The 24871-nt window shown below is 32.7% G+C and overlaps 1 protein-coding gene across 1 annotated transcript in view; it reads left to right on the top strand.

Annotated features, from left to right (window-relative positions):
* Window positions 1-24871, top strand: part of LOC132695713 (dual specificity protein phosphatase 10-like) — a 28514-nt gene that overhangs the window by 1251 nt on the left and 2392 nt on the right. The window contains exons 2-4 of the mRNA XM_060660151.1: window positions 1064-1691; window positions 16430-16599; window positions 16790-16964. Coding sequence (XP_060516134.1) covers window positions 1109-1691; window positions 16430-16599; window positions 16790-16964 — 928 coding nt within the window. The 5' untranslated portion in view covers window positions 1064-1108. The remainder of the gene's footprint in view (window positions 1-1063; window positions 1692-16429; window positions 16600-16789; window positions 16965-24871) is intronic.

Genomic DNA, 24871 nt, shown 5'->3' on the forward strand with positions numbered 1-24871 from the left:
TTTTTTGGCCACCAAATTTGTAGGTGCCTCATTTTATAGAAGTTGGAATGCTATCGGAATAGGTGCTATAGGTAAATAAAACAGAAATATTAATAAGTATAATATGCCCAGTTTGTTTATTATCAAATCAAAATTAAATTAAATATTTTTATAGCTGCAACAACATTATGCGTTACTGCTAGTACGTTTTTGTTTCCGTTTTATTATGACTATAAAATTTTATGGAAAATAGTAAATATCATTTTAGTTGAAATGGAAAGTGCTTATATATGTACGTATTTACATTGTCGTTGAAGACTACAATGTCTTTTAATGAAGTATACGTCTCAATGACGGTACTAACTAGTCAAGACTCTAAAATAATTATAATGGGTCTTTTTAGTAGTAACAAGGGCAATTAGTTTTTATTGAATGTTCTAATAATTTTTACAACTTTTAGAAAAGCAACATTTAGGTTAAAATATTAAAAGCTTAGCAGCATTTTAAAAATAAAACATTAAAAATTGAGACACGTAAGAGCATATTATATGAACAAAATAAAATTAAAATCTGATAAGAACTACTCAATTGAATGCGATTACTTTACTAAATTCGTTATATTTCCGCAGCCTATATATAAAGTAATATAGGATTCAAACATAAGTACTGAAGTTTTGGAATTTTCAGTAAATGCCTAATTTTGCAAGATATATTTTTTCTGTTTTTTTTTTGATTGTGTGTTTTTACCTTTGAAACAACACGGTGGTGTTTATATAACTAATGAAAGTTAAAATTAAAAAAAGCCAAAAAAGGCTCTAAGGAACTGCTGAAAGTTACAACAGAAATTCCGATCTTTCACGTGCGTGACAATGACAAATCCTTAAGAAATAAATGTTACAGTCTCAGTTCCATAAATGTGGACGATAATGAATCACCGCGATGTTTTAAAATTAAAGAAATATTGCAGTGATTCATGTTTATTAAGGTGAACATACCGCCTGGCGTTTAAAAAATCCCCTTCCTAATTCACCCTATATGAAAGCGCGTGGCTATTGGCATTAACATCGCGGTTTTTTATCCGCAGCTCTTCCAGATTTAGCCTGTGACGCTGTACTTAAACGTCATCGTGATGTCCGTTTGCCTCGAAAGTAGTCGTTCGCGAAACGGACTGAAGTTGCCTCTTAATCGCAGCTACAGTGAACCGGGACCGCCCACAACTAACCCTAGTCACAGTCCAAATCAGTTAAGTCCGCCTAAACGATTCAAACTGGAGACCCAGGGGAGTATAAGTTTACCGACCAGCCCTTGCGCAGAAAGTGCCACTCTGCAGAGGAATTGGGTATTGAATAATGTCAAAACCATGGAACCGGAAGCTTTGAAAGCTAAGATGGAAGACCCTAGAAGTGGCAGAAATTTTATACTGATCGATTGTCGTCCGTTCATGAGCTACAATATGAACCATATCAATGGGGCCATTAACGTTAACTGCTCCGACAGATTCAACAGGCGAAGACTTCAATTGGGGAAAGCTAGTTTAGCTGACTTGGCGACGACCAGAGAGGGCAAGGAAGTTCTTAAAAAACGGTCTTTTCGCGAAGTTATCATTTACGACGATTCAACGAGTGAGAAGGACAGAATAACTGTCGGACACCCTTTGTTGTTAGTTCTAGTATCTTTAGTAGAGGACCATAAAGAGCCATCCTTGTTGATCGGTAAGTGGATGTTATTTTTATGTTTTTGCGTTGTTGCAAGGCTTGAAAGATTTTTGAAAACGTAGATGTCACGCGTGGGATTACCATTTTCCGTGGGCGTTGTGTTTATTTATACGTGTTGTCTCATTCTAAATGTTTTAAGAGCTGCTCGTCATAAGGTTCATGGCAGGCATGGTGAATGGATGACTTTGTGCAAAAATCCTTGCTCATCGAATATTTGCGCGTTACCGTTTACAAACTATAAACAATTATTTATAACAGGTATATGAACTATAACACGAGTCATTTTCCGTTTTCAAAAAGCCTTTCATGTCGTATTTTCAAGTTTTGGCCGTTTTTAGTGCGCAAAATAATGTTCCGCGAACTATTTTATAGAATTAAAAATTAATTAAATTTAAATTAATTAAAATTATAAAATTAAATTACGACAGTTTCTATCAGATTCTGGAAAAGCTTTATTTTATGATATTCTCAAATTTGTCAAGCTAATTCTTTTTTGCAAAAAAAATCGAAAACATGCTAACGCTATTTATTTTTTATATAATTCGTTTTAAAAATTAGCGTGATTTGCGAAAATAAGAATTCCAAAAATAGTTTAAGGCAAAATATTTATAATAGTATCTTCGCTTTCAGAATTACACGAAAGGTTTTAGAATCGTTTTCCGAAGTTTTGTCAGCTTTTCGTTAAGAAGCGAAATATGTTATATAATTAATCAATTATAAATAAGATTTATAGATTTCTCCAATGACTTTTTTCTCATATTCTCAAGTTTCGAGAGCTATTTCGCTTAATTTTTTGCGAACACAATTTTTTCCTTGTCTTGGGTTGAAAAATTACTGCAGTTTATATTAGACTTTTATATATTAATTAATTGGTGTAATGGGTATACTAGACTTTTTTGAATTAGACGAAAGGCTTTTCGTTTAAATTTCGAGCTAATTCATATTCATTATTGCAAAAAAAAAAACGAAATTTAAAAAGTACTGCCCTTTTCTTTGATTATTTTTTTTATTTTTTCGTATTTTCAAGTTTCAAGTTTATTTTCAAAACTGAAAAAAATCCAAAAATATAAAGCGAAATGGTTTTTTAGTTTTATTTTAAATTACCGCGCTTTCTCAAATAAGTAATTTGCTTCGAAAAAAACGACCCAGACGACTGTGATTGCGACTTCAGGTCGACTTTTAAAGGTGGCGCATAAATCTCGCTTAGGGATGTAAACAAACATGACGCACTAGCCGTCTAGTGAACAATAAAAGAATGCGAGGAAAAAATGTTGTCGACCCGTAACAAGGATTTCCATAGTGACTAATATCTGGTAATTTTGTTGTTGTGTCGTGATCTCAACAGAGAATACGAGTTTATTTCTGGGCGGTTTTTATACGGAGAAATTAAAAATCCCACGCCGAGCAAGGTTTCATTGGGCGAATTGCGTTTAGTTTTCATTGGTCATCGATTACATGTTATTTACCAAGAATATCAGTCTCATTAAGACGTATATGGTTCTCGTTTGATGTATGTTTTAAATGTTTATTTAGACTCACGTCATCTTTAATACAATATTTGCAAACGGGCGTATGACTTTAAAATGACCGATATACAGGGTCGCCACAAAAAATTTCCGAATAAAAAAACTGAAACTTACCATATCGTGGCTGAATTTTCATCAATTTTAATTTGTCTTTGACTCTAGTATTCTATTCTGGTGTAATAACTATTTTCTGCAAAAAAACTTTTAATTAAATTAATTTACACTTTTACATTGAAAATGCGTCGCGTTTTTGTCTATGTCCAGATCTTCAGAGAAAAACAGTTCTTTGACTCAATGTTCTTTGCTTTGGCTTCAAATATGTAGACGATTACGAGATGTGGTTAGCCTTTTGTGCAAGAGTCATCATGTGATATCTGTAATAATACATATTCTGAATCAATTGTCATAGAAACATCTCTTTTCTAGGTAGAGACAAAATAAATTAATACAAGTTCAGTACGCTAAGATCCGAAAGATTTCTTTTAAAACAAATACGATTATTCTGTGGTGTAATAACTATTTTTTGCAAAAAAAAACTTTTAATTGAATTAATTAACATTTTTACATTCGAAATGTGTCGCGTGTTTGTATACGTCCAGAGCTTCAGAGAAATACAGTTCTTTGACTCAATATTCTTAGTTTTAAGCTCAAATATGTAGACGATTACGAGGTGTGGTTAGCCTTTTGTGCAAGAGACATCATGTGATATCTGTAATAATACATATTCTAAACCAACTGTCATAGAAACGTCTCTTTTATAGGTAATACAAGTTTACCGCGCCATTTCTTTCAAAACAATTATGATTCAAAATAAATAAGAACTAAAAGTTCAGATTTTCACGAAATTATATATTGTTTCAACAACACCGTGTCTTTATAGTTTAGTTCTTAGTTCTTATTTATTTTGATAAATGGATTTTCATCAAGTAAAAGCCACCTCAGTTCAACAATTACGATTATTTTGTGGGATAAAAACTCTGAATTCAATGAACTTTTAGCCAAAAAACTACATTGACGTAAAACCTGCATTTTTCAGTACAATCAAATCAACAATTACACTATAAGGTCGATTGTCCACGAGTTACGTTTTCTTCCTTTTATTGTTTTCACGCCAAATAGACCAAAAATATGAAGGAATGCGCTATCGTTCACAACATGAAATTTTTAAAATTTCGCAGGGAATGCTGCAAGAATTAGTTGCTTTGAATTAACACTCAATTTATTTGCACATCGCGAAACAAGGATTATAAAAAAACGTAGTTGCCTTTTAAAAATGTGAAGCGTTTTAATATAGCTTCGTCATAGCATAGTAGACATGATATCATCCGATTAAAATTTGCGGAACATTTTATACAGGATGTTATTCCACTTCTGTATTTCTGTCACGGTGTTATATTCAATTAAAACAAAACAAAAGTGTTAGATATATATTTTAAACTGAAATCTGCTCTTTTTTTTTGGCTGAAACTTTAAATGTTTTAAGGCCAAAAATTCTCATTGACCTGCACCTTCAATAAAAATTTCAACCTTCCCCGGATATCGTAGGCATTTTAAAAAATTAAAAACGTAACTTTTTGGGAAAAATCACGAATCATGATAATTTTGGATCGCGGTCTATATTAACCTATCCGACTAAAATTTGGTATGAAGGAAGGGCGTCAGTCGATAGTTTATCAAAAAATATATGCAGAATTTTATCCACTTTTGGAAAATAACATCGCAATTCCATTTTGGGCCGAAATACCAGCTCAAAAATCTGTGGTCAATAATTTATGATTTATATATGGCTTATTTCAAACTGTGAGAAATTGAAATCTCTACGTTATATACCTTGATCTTTCCGTTAACCAATGATACCAAAAAGCCTCACACAAGTTGTACCGTTTGCCGTTGGGAACGGTTTTTGTGGAAAGCTGAAATTTTTTTTAAAAATATTAATTACAAGTAAATGCGTATTACGTATTGGTTCACCATTTAAAATTTATAATTCACGGTTAAATGAAAACGCGAAAATATAATTCGTTCAAACGTCTCGTCAGAAGAATTTCAATGGAATCTTTTTGGAAAGGTTAAGTTCCAAATAGTCAATGTCTGTGACGTGAATAATCCCGCCAATCCAAACAAGTGAATCATAGAAGGGTTATTTGCATTACATGGTGGTCATGCTGGTCATACATATGTAGATTATTGGGGTTATTTAAATTTCGCCAATTTGTTGAATGTATTGTGAATTTTGTTTTATCAAGTTGTAGCCATTTATAAATTATACCGATGGTGAGGTAAAATGTTCCTCAGGATCGGGAGAATAGTGTTACGTAGGCAAAAATTAAATTTAGATAGGCTTGTCTCTATATTAAGCCGTATTTATAGAACGTTAGTCATAATGAAAATATAAGCAAAAATTTTTAAAAGCCAAACGCATTGGCTCGACTCCAACCGATTTGAGACCGGGTTTGTCTTTCTAGGTTCGTTTTTTTCCATTTTCTTTCCCCGGTACATGCTCATATTTTTTGATAGAACTTGTTGAATATAATTACCGAAATTTTGAAAATTCCTGCTTGAAGTTTCGGGTTGTTCAACTTTGGACAGAATTTGACTCATAACCAATTTAAGTTTTCCAAAAAATGGTGTAATATTTTATCTGTTGCATCATCAAGAGTTATTGAATTACTCGATAATCTAACGGACATTTTGACGTACCCTGTTGACTTTGGAACCTTTCAAAAATACTGATGTTCAAAATGCTTCGTTATTTCAAATTCACTGATAACAGAACGAACACTGCAAGTCATGTTACATTCGTATTATAAACAATTGCGCACACATGCGTTTCTAAATCAAGAAATGTTTGATGTACCAGTTAGTATCGATAAATAATTCTCACCCTTAAGAAGCAAAAATTTACTCCTTAAAAATGTTTGGTTCTGTTGACTATAGGATTCCAGACGTTTTATTAACGACTTGCAATTGTTTTATTTGATATTCAACTATTTTTTTCAGAACCGTTCAGCAGCAGTACGTGTTCTCTTAATGAATTATGAAAAACTGTATATTGTCTACCGCTTCAGGCAAAGTGAAAATGGGCAATGAAAAAGGCAGTGAAGAAATAAAATGCACAGCGAAAAGAAAAAATATTACTGAAAGACATTGTCGAGAATTCTTCATTAATATTAATTATTTTTTATAATCTAACATTAGATGGCAAATATGATCGCGACATTTATATACCTAGGATTTAAATGTGACTCTATGCCTATATGCTATATGACTAGAAAAGTTATTGGAACTGCCTGACTCATTATTTTTACATATTCTCCAACCGTTTATGCCAATTATGCAAAAGAATTTCAGTTTCTCTTGAAAATCGCGTCATAATGAGTAATTTTCGCCTTATCGTCTGTAGAATCCATCAACCTGTTTTAACATAACTATATTCCGCATTTTTTATGTTTTCCATGCCAAGTCGCATTGTGTGATTTGCATTTTTAGTTAATTTAATCACTCGTGATCTATCACTTGGTGCCTCTCAGAGAAAAAGGAACTCTTAACGCGTTTTATACGCCCGTTTTTGTCTAACTGCCGCCATGTTACTTGTACGTGTGCGAAATAATGTGCCTTATACTATGTATGTAATATGTTGCTTTCTCTTCGTGTGATAAATAAACTAGGAAACGTATTCTGAGGTGTATTAATATTAATTTAAAGTTATCGACTTAACCGGTTTACGTACACTTTTTTTCAATAAATTTTTCACGGGAACACATTCCCGCATACCATTCGAGGACATTCTGTATGTAAATCGATGTATTAAACGATACGAGTGAGTCACAGTACGCAATATTCAATTTGATAGTTATTGTGACCATACCCTACAGATTAGATTATCATTACATTTTGTAGACGCAAAGGGCCTGTTTAATAAAATGAATTGGAGATTTTTTTCTTGTTTTTGGATCGGTGCATTATATTCAAACAAAGCCATAAACTGCTGGACTGCTGGACTCGGAACAGAGTGACATTTTTTTTTAATTAGCATTTTTTAAGTCTAGGTCTGCGTGGAACATCGATGCAATTACTAATCACGATGCAAAATCACAATTGTTTCCATTTGTCACCCTAAACACAAATATATTTTAAAATCTGATTTTCAAAAAATATTTGTAGACCCTTGACGTCAAGCTTATAATTAAAATGTCACGTTAATTGAAGCTCATGAGGTTTAAGGTCGAAACGACTTAAATGTAGCCAAAGGTTGAAATGCACCCTACTAAATGTACATTGTGTCCCATTTTTTATAGTTTTACGGGGTATTATCTTCCTTACTGATGAAGCTACAGTGTGATAATGAAAATGTTTTAATTTTAGAAAAAGTGAAAACTGGTCTGGATAGAGTTTTTCACGTAGGATCCAGTGGCTTCGTCAGTTTTCTTCTGAGACTTACAAATTGTGATGTATAAACTAAACTTGTGTTTTTTTAATGAAAGCTTGTTATTAGCTTTTCAAAAATGGATTTTAAATACAAAGCAACTACAGTAGAATCCCTCAATAGCGACCACCCTTGAGCAATCAATTATTGGTCGTTTAGGAGAAGTTGTCTCTTAAAATAAAAAAGTAGGAAATGCAAACACCGTAGGTTTTACTGCATCTAAATAAATATTGATTTGAAGTTTTGCACGGTCATACAAGTTGATGGTTCACACATACCAAATTTCATTATTTGGTCTATAATGGATTCTATGTTTCATTATTACTTTGATGGGGTGAATATAGTTTTCGTTAGTTTTGGTAGTTGAGTACTTATAATAGTTATAATTAAAGTTCTTAAGATGAAATTGTGTTCTAAATGGCTGTCAATTATTATTATTATTATTATTTGTTTTTTTCATTATTTTGAGGAATACACAAAATTATTAAAAGCTGCCAGATAAAAAAATCTCTATAACACGGTCAATTTAATACTGTAATTCATGTAATTTAAATTCGTCAGTTGTGTTATTACACTAACACAAAGGAAATTTTATTTTATATATTATTTTTAGTAGTTGACTGATTAAATTTAAGAAAATAATTAAAACAATAATTTTCATCATACAAGTGACAATTTATGAAATGTCATCCACCTCGAATACATTTTTCAATTTTTGTTCAGATATTCGCCTAAGTTCTGGGATGCTAATTTCTCGACAGGCTTGTCACATTCTAGCACAAAGTTCATCTCGATTTCTGGACCTTGTTTTATAACCTCTATTTTTTATCACTCCCCAAAAATTAAAATCGAGTGGTGTAACATCAGGAGACCTCGGAGGCCAGAGTTCAATCCTATTCAGCGCATAGGAAATTTTTGATTTAACCAGTGACAAATAATCCTTGAATTGTGAATGGATGCACTATCTAGCTGGAAATACGTATCCTGCCGCACATTTAGTATCCCATAATCCCACACCGAATATTGACTTTCTGGAAATATTGATGGTGAATGGTAGCCTCATTTAAAAAATTACCTTGGGCCCCATAACAATGATCTAATCTTTTATTCTCATCACTTTCTTTTAATTTGTGTAAGAACTTTGGTTTACAGAACTTGATTTTGAGACGGGACCATCTACCTGACTGTGCAAAACTTTAAATATGTATTATTATTAGATAGATTAGATTAGATACTAGATATATCAAAATTTGTGAGTTTCAGAAGACAACTGACTACGCCAATAGATAATACGTAGACTAGACTACACATTTATTGCTTCTCTACGTTTTTTTGGTTTAAGCTTCAAAATTGACGGTGTTATCAGCATATGCAACGCCTCTAGTACCTTATATGGTTAAAATCGTTAGGGCACCTACGTGGTGGGTGTCCAAAGTTGTTGGTCATTTTAACTTTCTTACGCGATGTTTTCACACGGAGTTCTTGGCACGGCGGAGCGTTTTAATTGCGACTTCGGTGCGAGGAAAATCATAACTATAAACAAACGGTAGAGGTTTTTGTTTTCGCACAGGAAGCCGATCAGGAACTATAATGGTGTACGTGTCAAAATGCTGTAAAATATAAAGGCTTGTTAGGAGTGCCATAAAGTTAAAAGTGCTATGAAACGAAACGAACGAAAGGTTTCGTACGAATGTACCCGTTCAAATGACTTTTCCGTGCTTAACAACATGTTACGCATTTTAAAAAACAGTAAAACTTCTGTTGCAATGCGAATTATGGAGGAAACTATTAAATCCGAAAAAATAAACGTCATAAATCGCGAGTCTGTTTAAGGCATTCTAATAATTCCTAAAACTACTCATAACTTTCGTCCAACTTTACTCATTGATGTGGTTGTTCTAAGCCCACGTTTTTATCAATTAGATTTTGTCACTAGTTTCTACAAACAAATCGAGAATTAAAATCAATGTATTTTGCGGAAATAAGTAGTAATCGACATTTCGTAAAGGCCTGATATAGCAAAACAACCAATTTTTGTTTAAAACATACGCCATATAGATTGCGTGATCATAGATTTGCGAAATAATTGTGAATAGTAAATCCAAATTTGGTATTGAATTTTCAAACGTTGCATTACTTAGTAAGACATTAATTGTTAATGCTGATCTTTGAGTTAAATGAATTGCTGAAAGCGTTTTTCAATGCATGAAAAGCGAACAGAGAAACAGTAAATAAGTATGACGAAATAAACCAAAACTAGACTAGAATTTGTGGTGTGATGTGCCAAACTTTTACATAAGTCTTGAAAACCACGAGTTTTATCTAAAATAACACTGATAATGGCTACACCACTATCACAGTCACCATTGTTTCCATAATAATACAAAATATGCACATAACACAATTATGACTTAAGATTACGTTTTAAGGACATATTTTTTTCATTCTATGAGACGGTTCAAGGACATTCGTTAGCTCTCTGAGGCATAACAGCTAAATTCAAGCAAAATCTGTCTTTTTCTTCCTGGCCTTATATAAGCTCAATAAGTTCAAGATATTTTAAGATTTTATTTTATTAAACCCACGCTTGTGAATGACCCCTGATTGACCCTTATTGGAGGTTTAATGTAACCGCTAATAATTTCCATATTTACGTTGAATTTTCAAAACTCTTTCTAAAAACACTAGAATTTTTTATAAAATGAAGAAGATTTTGATTTGAGATAAATTTAAATCTCTCCCAATTTTTTTTCCTGTTAATCCGAACCGACGATTCAAAGAAAAACAATTTATCCGCATGGCTTCAAACACATGTTTAACTGTAAAAGAATTTACGTCAATTTATTTTAACTAAAATCAACACATCCTTGTGTAACTAGAACGCGGAGTTTTTCCTTGTATAATTTCAGGAAAATTTTATCACAACAAACAAGCCGACGTATAAATCATGATTTATTCTATGCAAATTAAAGTCGATTAGTAACGATTATAGGTAGAACACCCCTTTGTTAATCATAGAACGGCTAACGAAAAGTTTGAGTAAGATAAATGTTTATGACTAAGAATCATTTGTTTACTTCTTTAGTCAGCCACTACTTTGGGTAGCGATCAACTAAAAAGACAGAAATATATAATTTTTTATTAATTAATGTTTGAAAACAATTCAGTTAAATTTTATTTACTACTTTAAATATATATGGAAGAAGCATATATGAAATTCATATCTTCAATTGAAAGAGTAAAGCAAAATATCTCGTAAATGGCGCTTAAATATCTTGTTCGTTATTATGACGCACATTGTATACATATAACGATGTCTATCGCAATAGCCGTTTTATAAGTAAAATTATCGTAAAATGTCAGGAACACTTGTTTGTTTAACCTCGAAGATGTATTTGAAGAATTAATGAAGATATATCGATTACTTTTATGTGACAGCGAAATGTTTTACACTTCGTTTTTGGATACTGTTGAACGTAATTTGACAGGTTTTTGGAAATAATCTGTGAATTATGGAGAAAAAGTCAAATAGAAATGAAATTTTAAGTGTCCTCCGTCTTTATAGTGACGTCATCAGAGAGTCAATAAATATCAAATTTCACGGACAAAATGAATTATAAATTGTGTGTACTATCAGCGTACGTTAATACACGTAACCCTGATATAGTATACGATATAGTATGCATTGTGAATAGTCCGTTACCTATTTTATCACAGATAAAACCACAATCAGGCAAAATTTTGCCAACGAGACGGTTTTTCGTTACACTACCTGCGACTGTTAAAGAAAAGTTTATATCAATAAAATAATTTTCTCAGTGCGAAGTGAAGTCTAACGAATCATTTTCAAATTTCGATGATCTGGATTTTTTTTGCCAGCAATTTAGCACATAGTATATAATTTATATCGCAAATTGCATTTATCGCAAACGTTTATTCTGGTCTTGATTGATTTAAGACTTATAAAAATTATGTGAATGAATTGCGTCATCGGGTGAACTTTTGAACAGCACTTGCTGATATCAAAAACGTGTTGCTTACGCAGTAACCACATTTTATGAATAACATATACCAGCGTATAGTACTAATTAATTGCAGTTGTTTGTGTGAAATCACCAAAAGGAATTACCGAAACAATCTATATGTTTGGCGAAATAAGTATGCTCGTTTCGTAAAATTTTCCTAAACATCTGAAAATTACTACCGTTGGGAATTTCATTGAAATATGTAGTTGACTATATTTGGAAAATGTTTCGTATTTGACAGCCACGTCTGACTTCATTGTTATTTTCCGGGAACAGAACTGCCATTTCTCCGAACCTGAAGTGGTTTTAATCGAAATAGATCATATGCTCACCAGAAGCACTAGAATTGTTTATCCGATATGACATTAAAGTGAACTTTGCTTTTGAGTTTGCTTTTAGCGTAAGTGTTTTTTACGTACCGAACATGACGATATTAAAAAAATGATGGAACGATCGATTATTTTAATTAATGCTTGCCAGAACATTTTAGATACTTGCAATATTCTTGATTCTGATCATAGATTCTAAGTAAAATCACTAAAGTTTAGGTAAATGTTTAATGAAATTAAATAACGATGTTAAAAAAGATAAAGCAATAAAATTGCAAAAACAATCGCTATAAACTTTAGGTCCTGACTATTTTTTTGCAAAATCGTTCGATGTGCGACACCGACCTATCTGTACAACAAAATTAGATTTCGGACGGATGTAGACAGTCTTCTTCCTGTGCCACAGCATCGAAAAGAGCATTACAAAAGTTCCTTCTCATACCAAATTTAAATATGATTAATGAATATGTCTTCTTAATAGACTTTTCTCGGACGCTATTGGCCCCGAAAAATAAGTTAAAAAATTACCTTTCGGGTGAGCAAAATTTCATTTCCGTTTCCACGTAAGTAAACGTTTACTAAGAGACTTGTCCTTAATACTTTTCCGCTCCCACTAAAAGAGTTGTATCCTCCCTTCTGTTAATTTAATGCTAAATTTTGGGTTGTATCAGTATCTGGCCATGTTTGACTTACTTAGCCCTTTGCTACCAAATTTAATTCGGAATATAATTTTGTCAATTGCATTGTTATTAAGTTAAGTTTTGGTGAGATTTGATTTGTTATTAATGGTTAAAACAATAAAGCTATTTATTATTATTAGTAAATTATGCAGTACAATACTGCACAAATAATTTAATACAAAATACACTAATACACAGTTTTAGTTATGAAATAAATATATTCCATTTATTTATTCCGAAAGGCTGGAAACCCTTACGTTATTAATATAAAACACATACATGGTATTATTAACTAAGTGTCGATACTTAAGGACGTGAATCTTACTACGTTACTGGCGAAAGTATAAAATTCATTTTTGTTACAAAGAAAATTCTCAGCGTGGTAAGTGCATACCAAATTTGAACAAAATGTCAATGGACTTGAGGAAAAAACATTTTTTTTGGTTTTTATTTTGTTACATGAAGAATTTGCATTGTTGGAAAGTAGGTTTAATAGACCAAAAATTGCTCCAGTAATTTAATTTCGCAGAAAAAGCAGTGTCAGCATATTAACGAAAATTTTTACTTCAAAGAATAATTAATAATTAGTTAATAAACGTCCTGTATAAATCATGGTAACAAAATTTATATTAATTAATGATTATATTTATATTTGAAATGGAAAAAATAGAGTTTTTAAATCTGCAATGAGTTATACGTTGTTAATACACTAAAAATATCTTTAAGGCATTGAATAAGGTACATTTTTTATCTAAAAACGAGAGGCACATAAGTATGGAGTGATTTGATACAATTTCCTCGCCGATGAGTAATAAGAGGGATCATAATCCATAGTCCACATTTTGGGGTATGCAGCGTCACCGAACATTAACTAGATGATCAGCCAATAACAAAACAACCCAGCGTTAAGTAGTTAGATATTGAAATCTTATCTAGAGTAATGTGAAATTATATGAGGACAAAGCTGATAATAATTTTAATCAAGAGATCCGTCGAGGGCTATGAATCACGATTAAATTTTGCAAGAAAAGCTGCAAATTAGTCGAATAAAGGAAGGCTAACCTGGGGAATCGACTTCTAAAATTCAACGTCCTTCAGACGAGTTGGAACAAAATGACGCAGAACATAAACATTGTAAACGGGAATGATTCATTCGTGCTCCCCCCACCAGCGAGTTTATAGTGACCGTGTTAGTTCGCTTCGTGTGTTTTTAAATTGTTATTCTATAGCACAGTTCTCGGAGAGCAACAACTACGATAGTTTTTTACGGTTTTGCGTTTGATTTAGTTTGTGATTGGTGTTTTAAGTGAGTAGTTTTAAAGACATTTCCGCAAAATGAGGATTAAAAGGCCGAACTCTTACCCAGTACTTACGCTTAGATTTGTACCCGTACCGCCAAGTAAGTCTTAACTGGATATTTATTAATGAAGTAAAAATGTATGATCGACTTTTTCAAACTAAAAAATTAAGAATGGTCGCTTTAATAGCAATATTCATGCGTTTGAGCATGCCCACCGAAAATTCACCACCGGAAGGAAGTCGTCGATCCCCAAATTACTTAAGCAAACCCCGGGAGATAAAGTCAAAACATCCTAATTCTTTTACTCTAACCGTCCCAGGGGTCGTGTAATGAATCACCCTTCCCCACCCAGATGTAAGTCTTTATATCATCCGCGAGGGATGTTTTGAATAACATCCGTACATTTCAATCGACACTTCTAGCGAAGCCCCAGTTCTGTCCAAAGGGCTGAGTAAAAACAGTGGAAATTTTCTCGATTACCATCACACGACCACGATAATTAATTGTCTGTGAATCAGTGCTTCACCCCCACTCTCGATACGAGCCACTCGATTATTTGGGGTAGTTTTGGTTAGTTTATCCACATCACGTGCGTTAACACCGGAGGTCGTTACTTAATAATCCGGAATGAGTGTTAAAAGAATCAGAGCACATCCGGTGCCTAAGTATCTTCCTCTAACAAAACGTAAGTTTTTTTTAACTATGGTTTATTTTTATTGTCCCCGTGATACAATGAGACACCATATGATTTATTTATATGGCTGATAAAAAATACATGACAGAAAAGCCAATTAGTTTTTTTTTAAATGAGTAATATGATGTGTATATATACGTATACTTTACTACATTCGGTGATAGTCTGCGTCACAAAAGGAAAATCTCCAAATCCCGTTTGGACAAAAATTAAATTAAAAATTGTAATTGAAGTTACTTAAAATTTAAATGCTTTTCGCCGGTTAACATGATTGTATTCAAATATGTACCTAATATGAATACCATTTGTATGGCCACGACTTGTTGCCATGATCGAGGATTGTGGAATACGAAATTTAGGGTTTTAAATATCGCCGCATTTATAAAATAAATGGTCGTTTCGTTATATGTTTAGTTCAGTCCAGTTTCAGTAGTTCGTAGAATTTTAAAACGCGTCACTAATTGGCTACGTTTGTTTAAACATAACGTAATCTGTAATCAATCGAAGTGTTGCCTTCCTTAGGTGATACCGCGTTTTAAAATTCGCGGGTGACGTCATAAAACGTGGCCCAACTGTCAAAATTATGAATCGTTGTGTAAGCCCTCATCTCAACGGCTATGACTCACGAACCCATTGAACTTACCCCTTATTAGAGTAGCATGAATCATTAGAACACCACTGGTGCCTATAGCTATTCAAAGCGTATGTTCCGGTATATTCTAAGGGGTGTAAGCGTTTAGTCGATTTTCGTCATTTTCTACCCTCCGAAGCGAGAAAGTCAAACCGAACGGCATTAACGAGTTTTTCAACGGATGCGACCATATTTTGTAACTTCTAATAATAATTTTTGGGAGTGATTCACCCTGCAAACGCTCTACCCTAATTGAATATCAATATACCTACTTTAAGTGAGTCAGCCCTTTTATTAAGTGCGCCTTGGTGACAATTTGTTATTAAAAATCCATTTCTCCTGTGAAACTATATTACACAGCCGAATGAGTCGGTTAAAGACTTTCTTTTATCATCTATACATTTCTATATAGTAACGCGATTTTAATCTTTTTAATCCTAGGTATTGTTTAGAAATAATAAATAATAAAATCGAACAAGGCTTTCAGTGTGTCGTATAAATAAATCCCGCTATTAATTCATTCATTACAAAAGTGTAACAAAAAACATTTTTCCGGCTTAACTCCATAAAAACTTAAACGAAATGAGTGAAAACAACATTAACTTTGCCTCAATTTGTAAGGGTTAATGTCATATCGTGGCACAAAATAAACTTTATATTTTTTTCAAATTCTAATTATATTATATTAGACTAGAAATGTTATCTTCTGTCGCTAGGTAAGTTGGTAATATTTGTATAAAACGATATTAACGAATCTTTCTCTTTTTTTGTCAGGAGGCCACACTAAATTTGGCGCAAAATAAACTTTATAATTTTTCAAAATTTTTATTATATTATATTAGAGCAGAAATGTTATCTTTTGTCACTGGGCAAGTTAGTTAATTTTGTATTAAACGATATTAACGAATCTGCTTCTTTTTTTTGCCAGAAGGACATATTAAATTTGGCTCAATTTGTAAATGTCAATGGCTTGTAGTGGCGCAAAATAAACTTTATAATTTTTTCAAATGCTATATTGGACCAGAAATATTATTTGTAGCACTAGGCAAGTTAGTAAATTTTGCATTACCCGATCTTTCGTACTACTAAAATTTTATTAACGAATGTTTCTCTCTTTTTGCCAGGAGGCCACAGAGAGTTTCACCGGAAACACAAAGAACTATGCGAGGACACGCTAACCGCCGGTCTTTCAGGGCGGGGCATCGCGAATTCAGCATCTTGCCCAGCACTAGCAGACGTCGACTCTTACCCTGCCTCGAAAGTTCTACCTTTTTTGTACCTTGGCAATAGCAAAGTAAGTACTTTCACATTCTCTCAGTAAAAGCAAATACTTCGTATCTAATTAACCGCGACAACGAAGAAATCGTTTCGATAAATTGTAAAAATGTCGGCAACAAAATTTTTCAACTTAGTTATTTTAAACGAAACGCTCGCCCAAAAGCCTTTTGTGGCCATTCATTTTAAACGCGTATATATTCTCGCAGGATGCTGCCGACCTTTCTTGTCTACAAGGACTGGGTACCACCTGCGTCTTGAATGTGACGTCACAACTGCCCGGGTACCACGAAGAATGCGGTATCACTTATAAACAAATACCGGCAACAGACTCGGGACATCAGAACCTCAAACAGTATTTCGAAGAAGCTTTCGAATTTATCGGTAAGTTTTGAATCGATTTCCATTTATTTATTAATTTTTTGTTAGTCGCGTTCAACAATTAAAACCGTGGCGTGAAATTTTTGAACAGCGGGAAAGATATTTATTTTTATTATCCGTTCAAGACCTAGAAGGGCGGCAGATGTTAAGAATAAAAAAAGGGTTTGTACCTACACTAGCTTCGAATTTTTCCGTACTTACAATCGCACGTAGAGGAGTATTATAGTTAAAATTTTTCAAACCGAAAACTGATAACGGCATTCATAAATCATTTTCTATGTAAATCGGTAAATATTTAAACAGTCCTTATGTATAGTACGCTCAGGCAAATAGTGCACACGATTTTTTCAGATATATTCGCGTCCATTCTATGTATGAGGTTAAAGTTTTTTATCCACCACTATTTCTATTATAGATTCATAGGGTTCAAATATGATATTCGGAAAATACGTTAAAGTGGCCATAATTCATCACTTTTGCAATAAACAAAATAGATCTAACAAATATATTGTTTAACAATTTTTTGTAACGTTGTTGCTGCAGTAATTTTTTAACTTGCACTGAAATCATATTTTTAATACTAAATTTCCGTTTAAAAATGTTTTGCAAATGAGTTGTAAAACAATTAGATAAAATTCAGCTGATTCTATTTCGAAAAATTAAAATTAAATCGTCTCTATTTTTGCAAAGTAGTGCCCAAAAAACCGAAAAAAGTGTTACGAAAATAGAATATAGAAACAATTTTAATTATAAAGATTTCTGATACAACATGGGAGGTACCGGCAGTTATTTAAGTATACGTTTTCAGAAAAGTATGTAAAAATCTGTCGTGGCACATACTTTCTCCTCCGACTGAAATAAATTTGTTAGAAACCGTTTCGTTCAGTTTATTATATTACATCAAATTCATCATCGGCTTCAAAACAATTTGAATTGAATGAAATTTATTGTGCTTATCGTATCGGAAACGAGTTTATCGGAATTGACACAAAATTCCAGATAATTTTAAACGCAAGAAAGTCGATCGCCAGGCTCCACGTGATTTACGTATTAATCAGGAAACTGCTTTAAGCCCTGCTTCCTGTTTATATTAACTTCAAAAACTCGACCAGGAAATCAAACAAACCACACAAAACCGATATTGCGTGTCCGGTCTCATATACAGGGTGTTCCGTAACTTTATGTCAATACTGAAGCAAATTGGCAAAAAGAAATCATAGGAACGTCTCAACTTTTGAGATACAGAGTGGTTTTAATGCATAAAATTAATTATTTAAATCAGAAACGATGTATTTTGCAAGAAAAATGTAAAAACTGAGTTTTATGCAGAATTGACTATACTATATATACTAGTCATCTGAAACAACGTCAGTGAACGTACCATTTTTTTTTCCTAAAAAATACGCTATGAAAATGGCGGACGGACGCCACTGGAAATAAGAAAAAGTGTGGCGCACCTCAAAATACCCCTTTCTTAGATAATATTAAAAAACATTCCTGAAAACTTTATCTGTATCTAAAAAGTTAAGACGTTTAGAACATACGCTGATATCAAGTATCAAAAGTGTCCAATATTTCACAGGGTGAAATATTAAATTAAATTAAAATTAAAAATTAAATTAAAGTTGAATTAAATTTTTTTAAATAAAAATTAAATATTTCGTTTTCAAGATACAGGGTGGGTGTCAAAGTTCTATTTTAATTTTTATTTTTTCGGCATAGTATTGCCGATTTCTAAAAGAAAATTGGTAGCTGAGGGTTATTTGACATAAGAAATTTAAATTTGCTCTTAATTTAGCTCCTAAATATTTGCGGCGCTAATGACTTTTTACACGACCCTGCGTAATATTTTTGAGAAAGAAAATGAATTCCTTAATCATTTTTACTTGAAAAATGTCCTTTTATTAGAAGTTGTTAGGAGCAACGGTTTTCGAAACATTTTGGTTTGAAGTAATGGAGGCCTTTGTTTTCAAACACATGAAACAATTTGTAAAATAACTTTCTTTGATCGACATAAATTATTTTAAAGCAGCGCTAAATAACAATAAATATTGGAAATATCCAACCTCTAAAAATGAAAATAACACACTCTGTATATCGAACGCCAAGCATTTCAGACAACAATTTTACACAAACTTTTTACCTTAAAAATACTAAAAAATGATTGAGAATTAATTTTCTTTCCCAAATGCAATCCAATTCATGTAAAAAAAAACTACAGGTACCAATTTTCATTCGGAAATATTTAGGTAATTAGCAGAAAAAACAGAGATAAAAATTTGTCCCACCCAGTAGGAACTTTGTTATAAATACTCTACAAATCATACCGTGAAATATCGGACACTTATTAAATAACACCCTGTATACATATAGTCGTTTAAAAAAAACTTGCGTTTTTCTCAATTCTTTTGTTAAAGTTAAGCGGCATAGATAGTTTTAGACGAAAGTGCAATGAAATAACTAAAGAGAAAGCCGTACATCGAGGTAATGTTTATACGCGGTTGCGCGAAAAACAAACAAAAACAGAGTACGTACACAGAAGGACAGTTAAATTAAAAAGTCAATTCTATAGGAGCTTGTAATTATTTAGCTATCGGTATAACATTTTTAATATCTTCTGAACCGGTATTTCCGTCGATCTAGCGAATTACTTGGCATGTAAACCCTTAAAATAAAGCAAAAAATAATAATAATTTGTCGAAACATCGCAAACGGGAGTGGGGAAATTTTTTGAATGGAAAATGTAAATCACAAGAATCTATCGTGCAATCAGTGTTGTTTGCACGTGTCCATCTTAGCGCGTAATGCGTCCTTATGAATGGTTTGTATACAGAAAGCTTGTGAAACGGCCTTGTGTTTTGAGTCAGCCACTAAATATTACTCATCGGGCATCATTGTTCATACTCGAGGGCCGTTGAACGTTCAACACCGTTTATGTTTCTGTTGGCGCTGCACTCAACCAGATCCTCTGACTCATTTTACGGATCGAATCAGCGTCGTTGCCAATATACCGTTTTTTTATGAAATTTTCCTCAGTGGCACATTTGTTACGCAATTATCTTTATTGTTTCCACAAGACCGGTCGAGTAACGCACAATCTGCTAACAGTATTTTCTCATAAAGTCTGTTCATAGATATAAGAAAGTGACTAACTAATACGAATTAAGGAAATACCCGGGCAAGCTGTAAGGCTTAGAATTTAATTATTTGGGGTTTTGTTAGGAAAGATACTAAACAATATTTATTTATTTATGTTTAAATCTAAAATAAAATTACAAATTATTTTTATTACCTACTTAAATTACTTAAAATTATTCACATAATAAATCAGTATCACTATCGCTATCATCGCCTGTTCTAATTATTATTAGCTTTTTCTTATATGTATGAAGAGACCATACCTGGAATTCGGCTTCACCGAAAGCTTCGAACGTCATTTAATTTGAATCTCGATCGGTTTTCGTTTGTGGAACTGATTTCATCCTCTTACCTCGGCCCTTTTCACAGGTAGTCAAGCGGAAGGGATGCCCATTTTATAGTCCGGGGATGTATGTGAATTATTCGTATTATTTTTATTTGAATTAATCATATATTTTAACAAAATACTGGCCGTGTCTAGTTAATTGATTTGTTCAAAACCTCCGACATCAGTAGATATCAAAAGTAAACATTATTTGAATTTTTTTAGTTTGAAAACCGTGTTTTTCGTCTTTATCGCAGAAATTTAATAAAATTGAGAATGTTCTTATTTCATTTCCAAAGCACCTGACGTAAAACCGATATCGCCTTTTTTTAAATGAATATATGATAAAATTTGCAGATGTATATATTACGTTTTGCATGGCAATAATGAATAATAAAATTAGCTTTAAGTGGTTGTTTTTCCTTATAACGTGTTATATATTATAAAAATTCTGACAGGAATTGTGGATATATAAAAGATATGCGTCGATATCACATATCGAACCACCCGCATTTTTTTATGAAAAATAACCCCTTTTCCATGAAATTCTTAATTAAAAAGGGTTCCATATGTAGACGCGTCATATACAAACCACTGGAAGCAAAGTGTGCTATAAAGCGCATTCTTCATGTTTGAGATCATCGGAACTCGGAAAATCCCAACCAGCACGGTCAGAATTCCAACTAAAACCAACAATAATAATTTATTTATCTAACACTTACACTCGGACAAAACAATGCTGGTTTATATATACGCTCGCGTTAGAAGTTTAAAAATTTTTTTTATAACGGTTGATTCTCAAACGTTTTTCTTGCTCTTCACTCTATTATGGCAAACCCTAAAAGGTATGACTAAGCGCCATTGTCTGTATTCGTTATTCTTCTGCCAAAATACACATATGGGCGTTTACTCAGTGACTAACCCCGTATAATCTCGCAGGACACTTTATAAAAAAGGATCCGACATACTGTAAGAGCAGCTGAATTGGTCCTTTTATCCGGTGCTTTTTACGTATATAACATACAGGGTGTATCAGTAACTGCGTTTTGTTTCCTTTAGAACAGGAATCAGTTCGGTTCATCACAAATTTTGGATGTGACGGACAGTTTTTGAGATAATTAGCAATTTGGTCTACGTCACTGAACAAATTTCAGTATAATTTGTAGTTTTCGATATGACAGTGTTGAGGATCATCATGGATCAAACGAGAAATTGCTAGTTAAGTCAAAAACGCGTTGATTCTTCCAAAATTCTTAACAGTAACTAAGTTTTAAAAAAAAAGTAGCAGCGTACCACTTTTCTTTAAAGATTTCCCACATCTAGTCTAATGGTTGGTAAAGTCTGTTCATAGATATAAGAAAGTGACGAATTAAGGAAAGCCACGGGCAAGCTGTAAGAATGAAATATGGCCGAACAGGTCCGTACTTTGCTTAGAATTTAATTATTTGGGGTTTTGTTAGGAAAGATACTAAACAATATTTATTTATTTATGTATGTATTTATGTTTAAATCTAAAATAAAATTACGAATTATTTTTATTACCTACTTAAATTACTTAAAATTATTACATAATATATCAGTATCACTATCGCTATCTATCTATCTATCTATATCTATATGTTTAACAGAATTTGTCCAACTTTGTGGAGGGATGTTAAAAACTTCGGTTTCTATAAGTTTTGATGACATTAGAGTTAATACGGGGAAAAACATTGTTACGACCAATGGCATATTTCAGTTGGTGCCAAAACATGGTCAATGGGATTAAATATACAGTGGTAAGGTGGAAGCCTTAAAACTGTATGCCATAGATTTGTTGCATAATTATCACAGACGTATTCCTTTTGTAGGTTCAAGCTTTGTAGAACCTCAATTAATTGCTTTTTGGTATAATCTTCGTGAAAATAAATGCCATTATACATGTAGTTTTGGATTGTTGCTTTTGTGTCACATGAGGAAGGGGTTTTAGTCAACTATCTACTGTGATAACTTGCATTGTCCATTACAATGACGCTATTAGGAGGAATATTTGGAACTAGTTTGTTTTTAAACCAACTTTCAAATAAATCAGCGGTGGTGTCTCTTCATGGTAATCCAGAGAAGAATCTTTAATATTTTTCGCACATAGAGAAAGTCCATTTGGAATCAGTTGAGTCAACCAAACCCTTTTCCGGGGTAACATAAGTGTCGAACCAGGTTTCATCCAAGTAAATAATTGGCCTTTGTTGTTCTCTGTAAATCCTAAATTTTTCTAGATATTCCAGTCGCCATTTCCGAATTCTAAAAGATTCCATTAAAACTTGCCTTTTCTCAGTTTTGTTAAATCTAAAACCCATGTGTTGAATACACTCCCATAAGGTAGTTCTGCCACATTTAACACCGGTTTCATCTTTTTCAATTACGATATCTAATGTAGGCACGCTTTGTTCCTCTTATAACTGGTAAATTTTAAGCCGTATTATATCTTGATCACTTTCACCTACACTCGAGAAAACGTCAGCATCGCTTCTTTTTTTCCTCGCTGGAATGGGATTATTCACAATTTTCCATACAGTTGATTTAATTTTCGTCAATGTTTCTTCTAAAGATGCTTGCTTGCGGGCACCACGTTCAATAAGAGCCAAATAAACATTGTTTATAACTTCCTTAGTCTCAATAGAATAGTGTTTTCTACATTTGGGGGGGGGGGGTGCATCTCCTGAGATACACTAGACTCGCACATATTTTGCATAATTCGTACACGATTCAACACACGCTGTATTACACATGAAATAAAAATGATTACTAATGAACTTAAACTAAGTAGTATACCAAACCAAAGAATATTAAACACAGGTAGGTATAAAATTATTTTCTATTACGGACCACAATTTTACCTGAATTTAAATTCCGAAACTTTAGGTAATAATCTTGTTGCATTGTATGTTAATGACCACCCTTGGATAATCTTATTCAAAAGCAATTGGTCACTTTCTTATATCTATGAACAGACCATACCAACATTATATAACTGTTTATTTAGGATTCCGGAAATATTTTAAAAGTAACACTAAACATTTGTTGATCTGCGTATAGTGGAATAGCAATTGCTACAAAAAAACCGAAACACCCTGTGTAACGGAAGGTATTTCCGAAAATCTAGGCATTCTGTTTATTTAAACAAACATATGCACATTTGGGCGTTTTCGTTTATATTTGTCGATAGCTTATCAAGGTGTAAGTATTTGTCGGTTACACTGTTTCGCACACTAACGCGTATTAGTCACTTGGGGACGCTTATCAACTAGATTATACTACCCTACAAATAAAATTGGGGCCGCGTGTAATAGTTTACTTATCGGTTTTGAGTCATTCTTCCATGCCCTACATGTAGGTGCTTCCATTAATCTTAATGCGATCTTTTCCGACGACAAAATATGCGGGGGAATTGAAATTCAATTGCATTATTGGCTTCAGCAGAAATTGCTTATAGTTCGAAAAGTTTCATAATTTTTATCATTGTTTTTTTTACGTAGCGTTTAAAGCATTTTGGAAATTTGCATAATTAAAATCAAATCAATACTTCATTTCAAATTAACAAGAAACACAAGCGCCTACAGAAAAATCAAAAATTAAGAAATACTTAAAATACCTGAATCAACAAATTAAAACGTCTTATTATTATTGCATATTATTTTCACAAAAAGAATTCTAGTAACTCGTTGTCCTATAAAGATAGTATCTTTTGTAGAAATAAATGTTAAATAAACATTTCGTTTGAATAAAATAATCCATCTAATCCAACTGATCCGCTTATTAAAATATTTAGAAAATTATTTCATTTAATTTATTGTACCAGAATATTAAGAAAGTTTCGTTAAATCGAAGTAAATACGGCCCTGTGTGCGGGTTTAAAATAAACTGCTCCGGTGTATTCGGATTTACATTGGGTTATGAGTCATATTCGTCCCCCTCTCCGCGTGTTGCCTGTTGCTCATCTGGGTCAGAATTTTATAGACATTTGCAACGGATCAACCCCATTTGAACCTGGTGTATATTTAGAGTTTAACGTATACTGAGCAATGCTACACAAATATAGGTATCCGCGCGCGGCTAGTTCAGTTGTTAGGCAACCCGTATAGCCTTCTAGCTTCCTATTTACATTAAAATATTGTTACGCAAATATGTTGCTTACATTTATACCCAACCGCTAAGTAATAATAAAAGTGGATTGTTGCTTTTCTACTGACGTCACGAGCTACACTTTTTCGAATCAAGAATCGATATAACTTAATTTTTTAATACAATTTCTATACAGAGTGGATCTAAAAATGTTTTACTGAAATTTTTGAAATTTTGAGTAATCATGTTAAGGCATTTTTTAAAATGACCATTCCTTTATATATTATATTTCTATATATAGATACCCGCGGTAAATTTTATTCTAAATGAAATGCTCAATATCATT

This window comes from Cylas formicarius, unplaced genomic scaffold (assembly GCF_029955315.1).
Source record: "Cylas formicarius isolate icCylForm1 unplaced genomic scaffold, icCylForm1.1 PGA_scaffold_12__32_contigs__length_19106922, whole genome shotgun sequence".
In the NCBI taxonomy this organism is placed as follows: domain Eukaryota; kingdom Metazoa; phylum Arthropoda; class Insecta; order Coleoptera; family Brentidae; genus Cylas; species Cylas formicarius.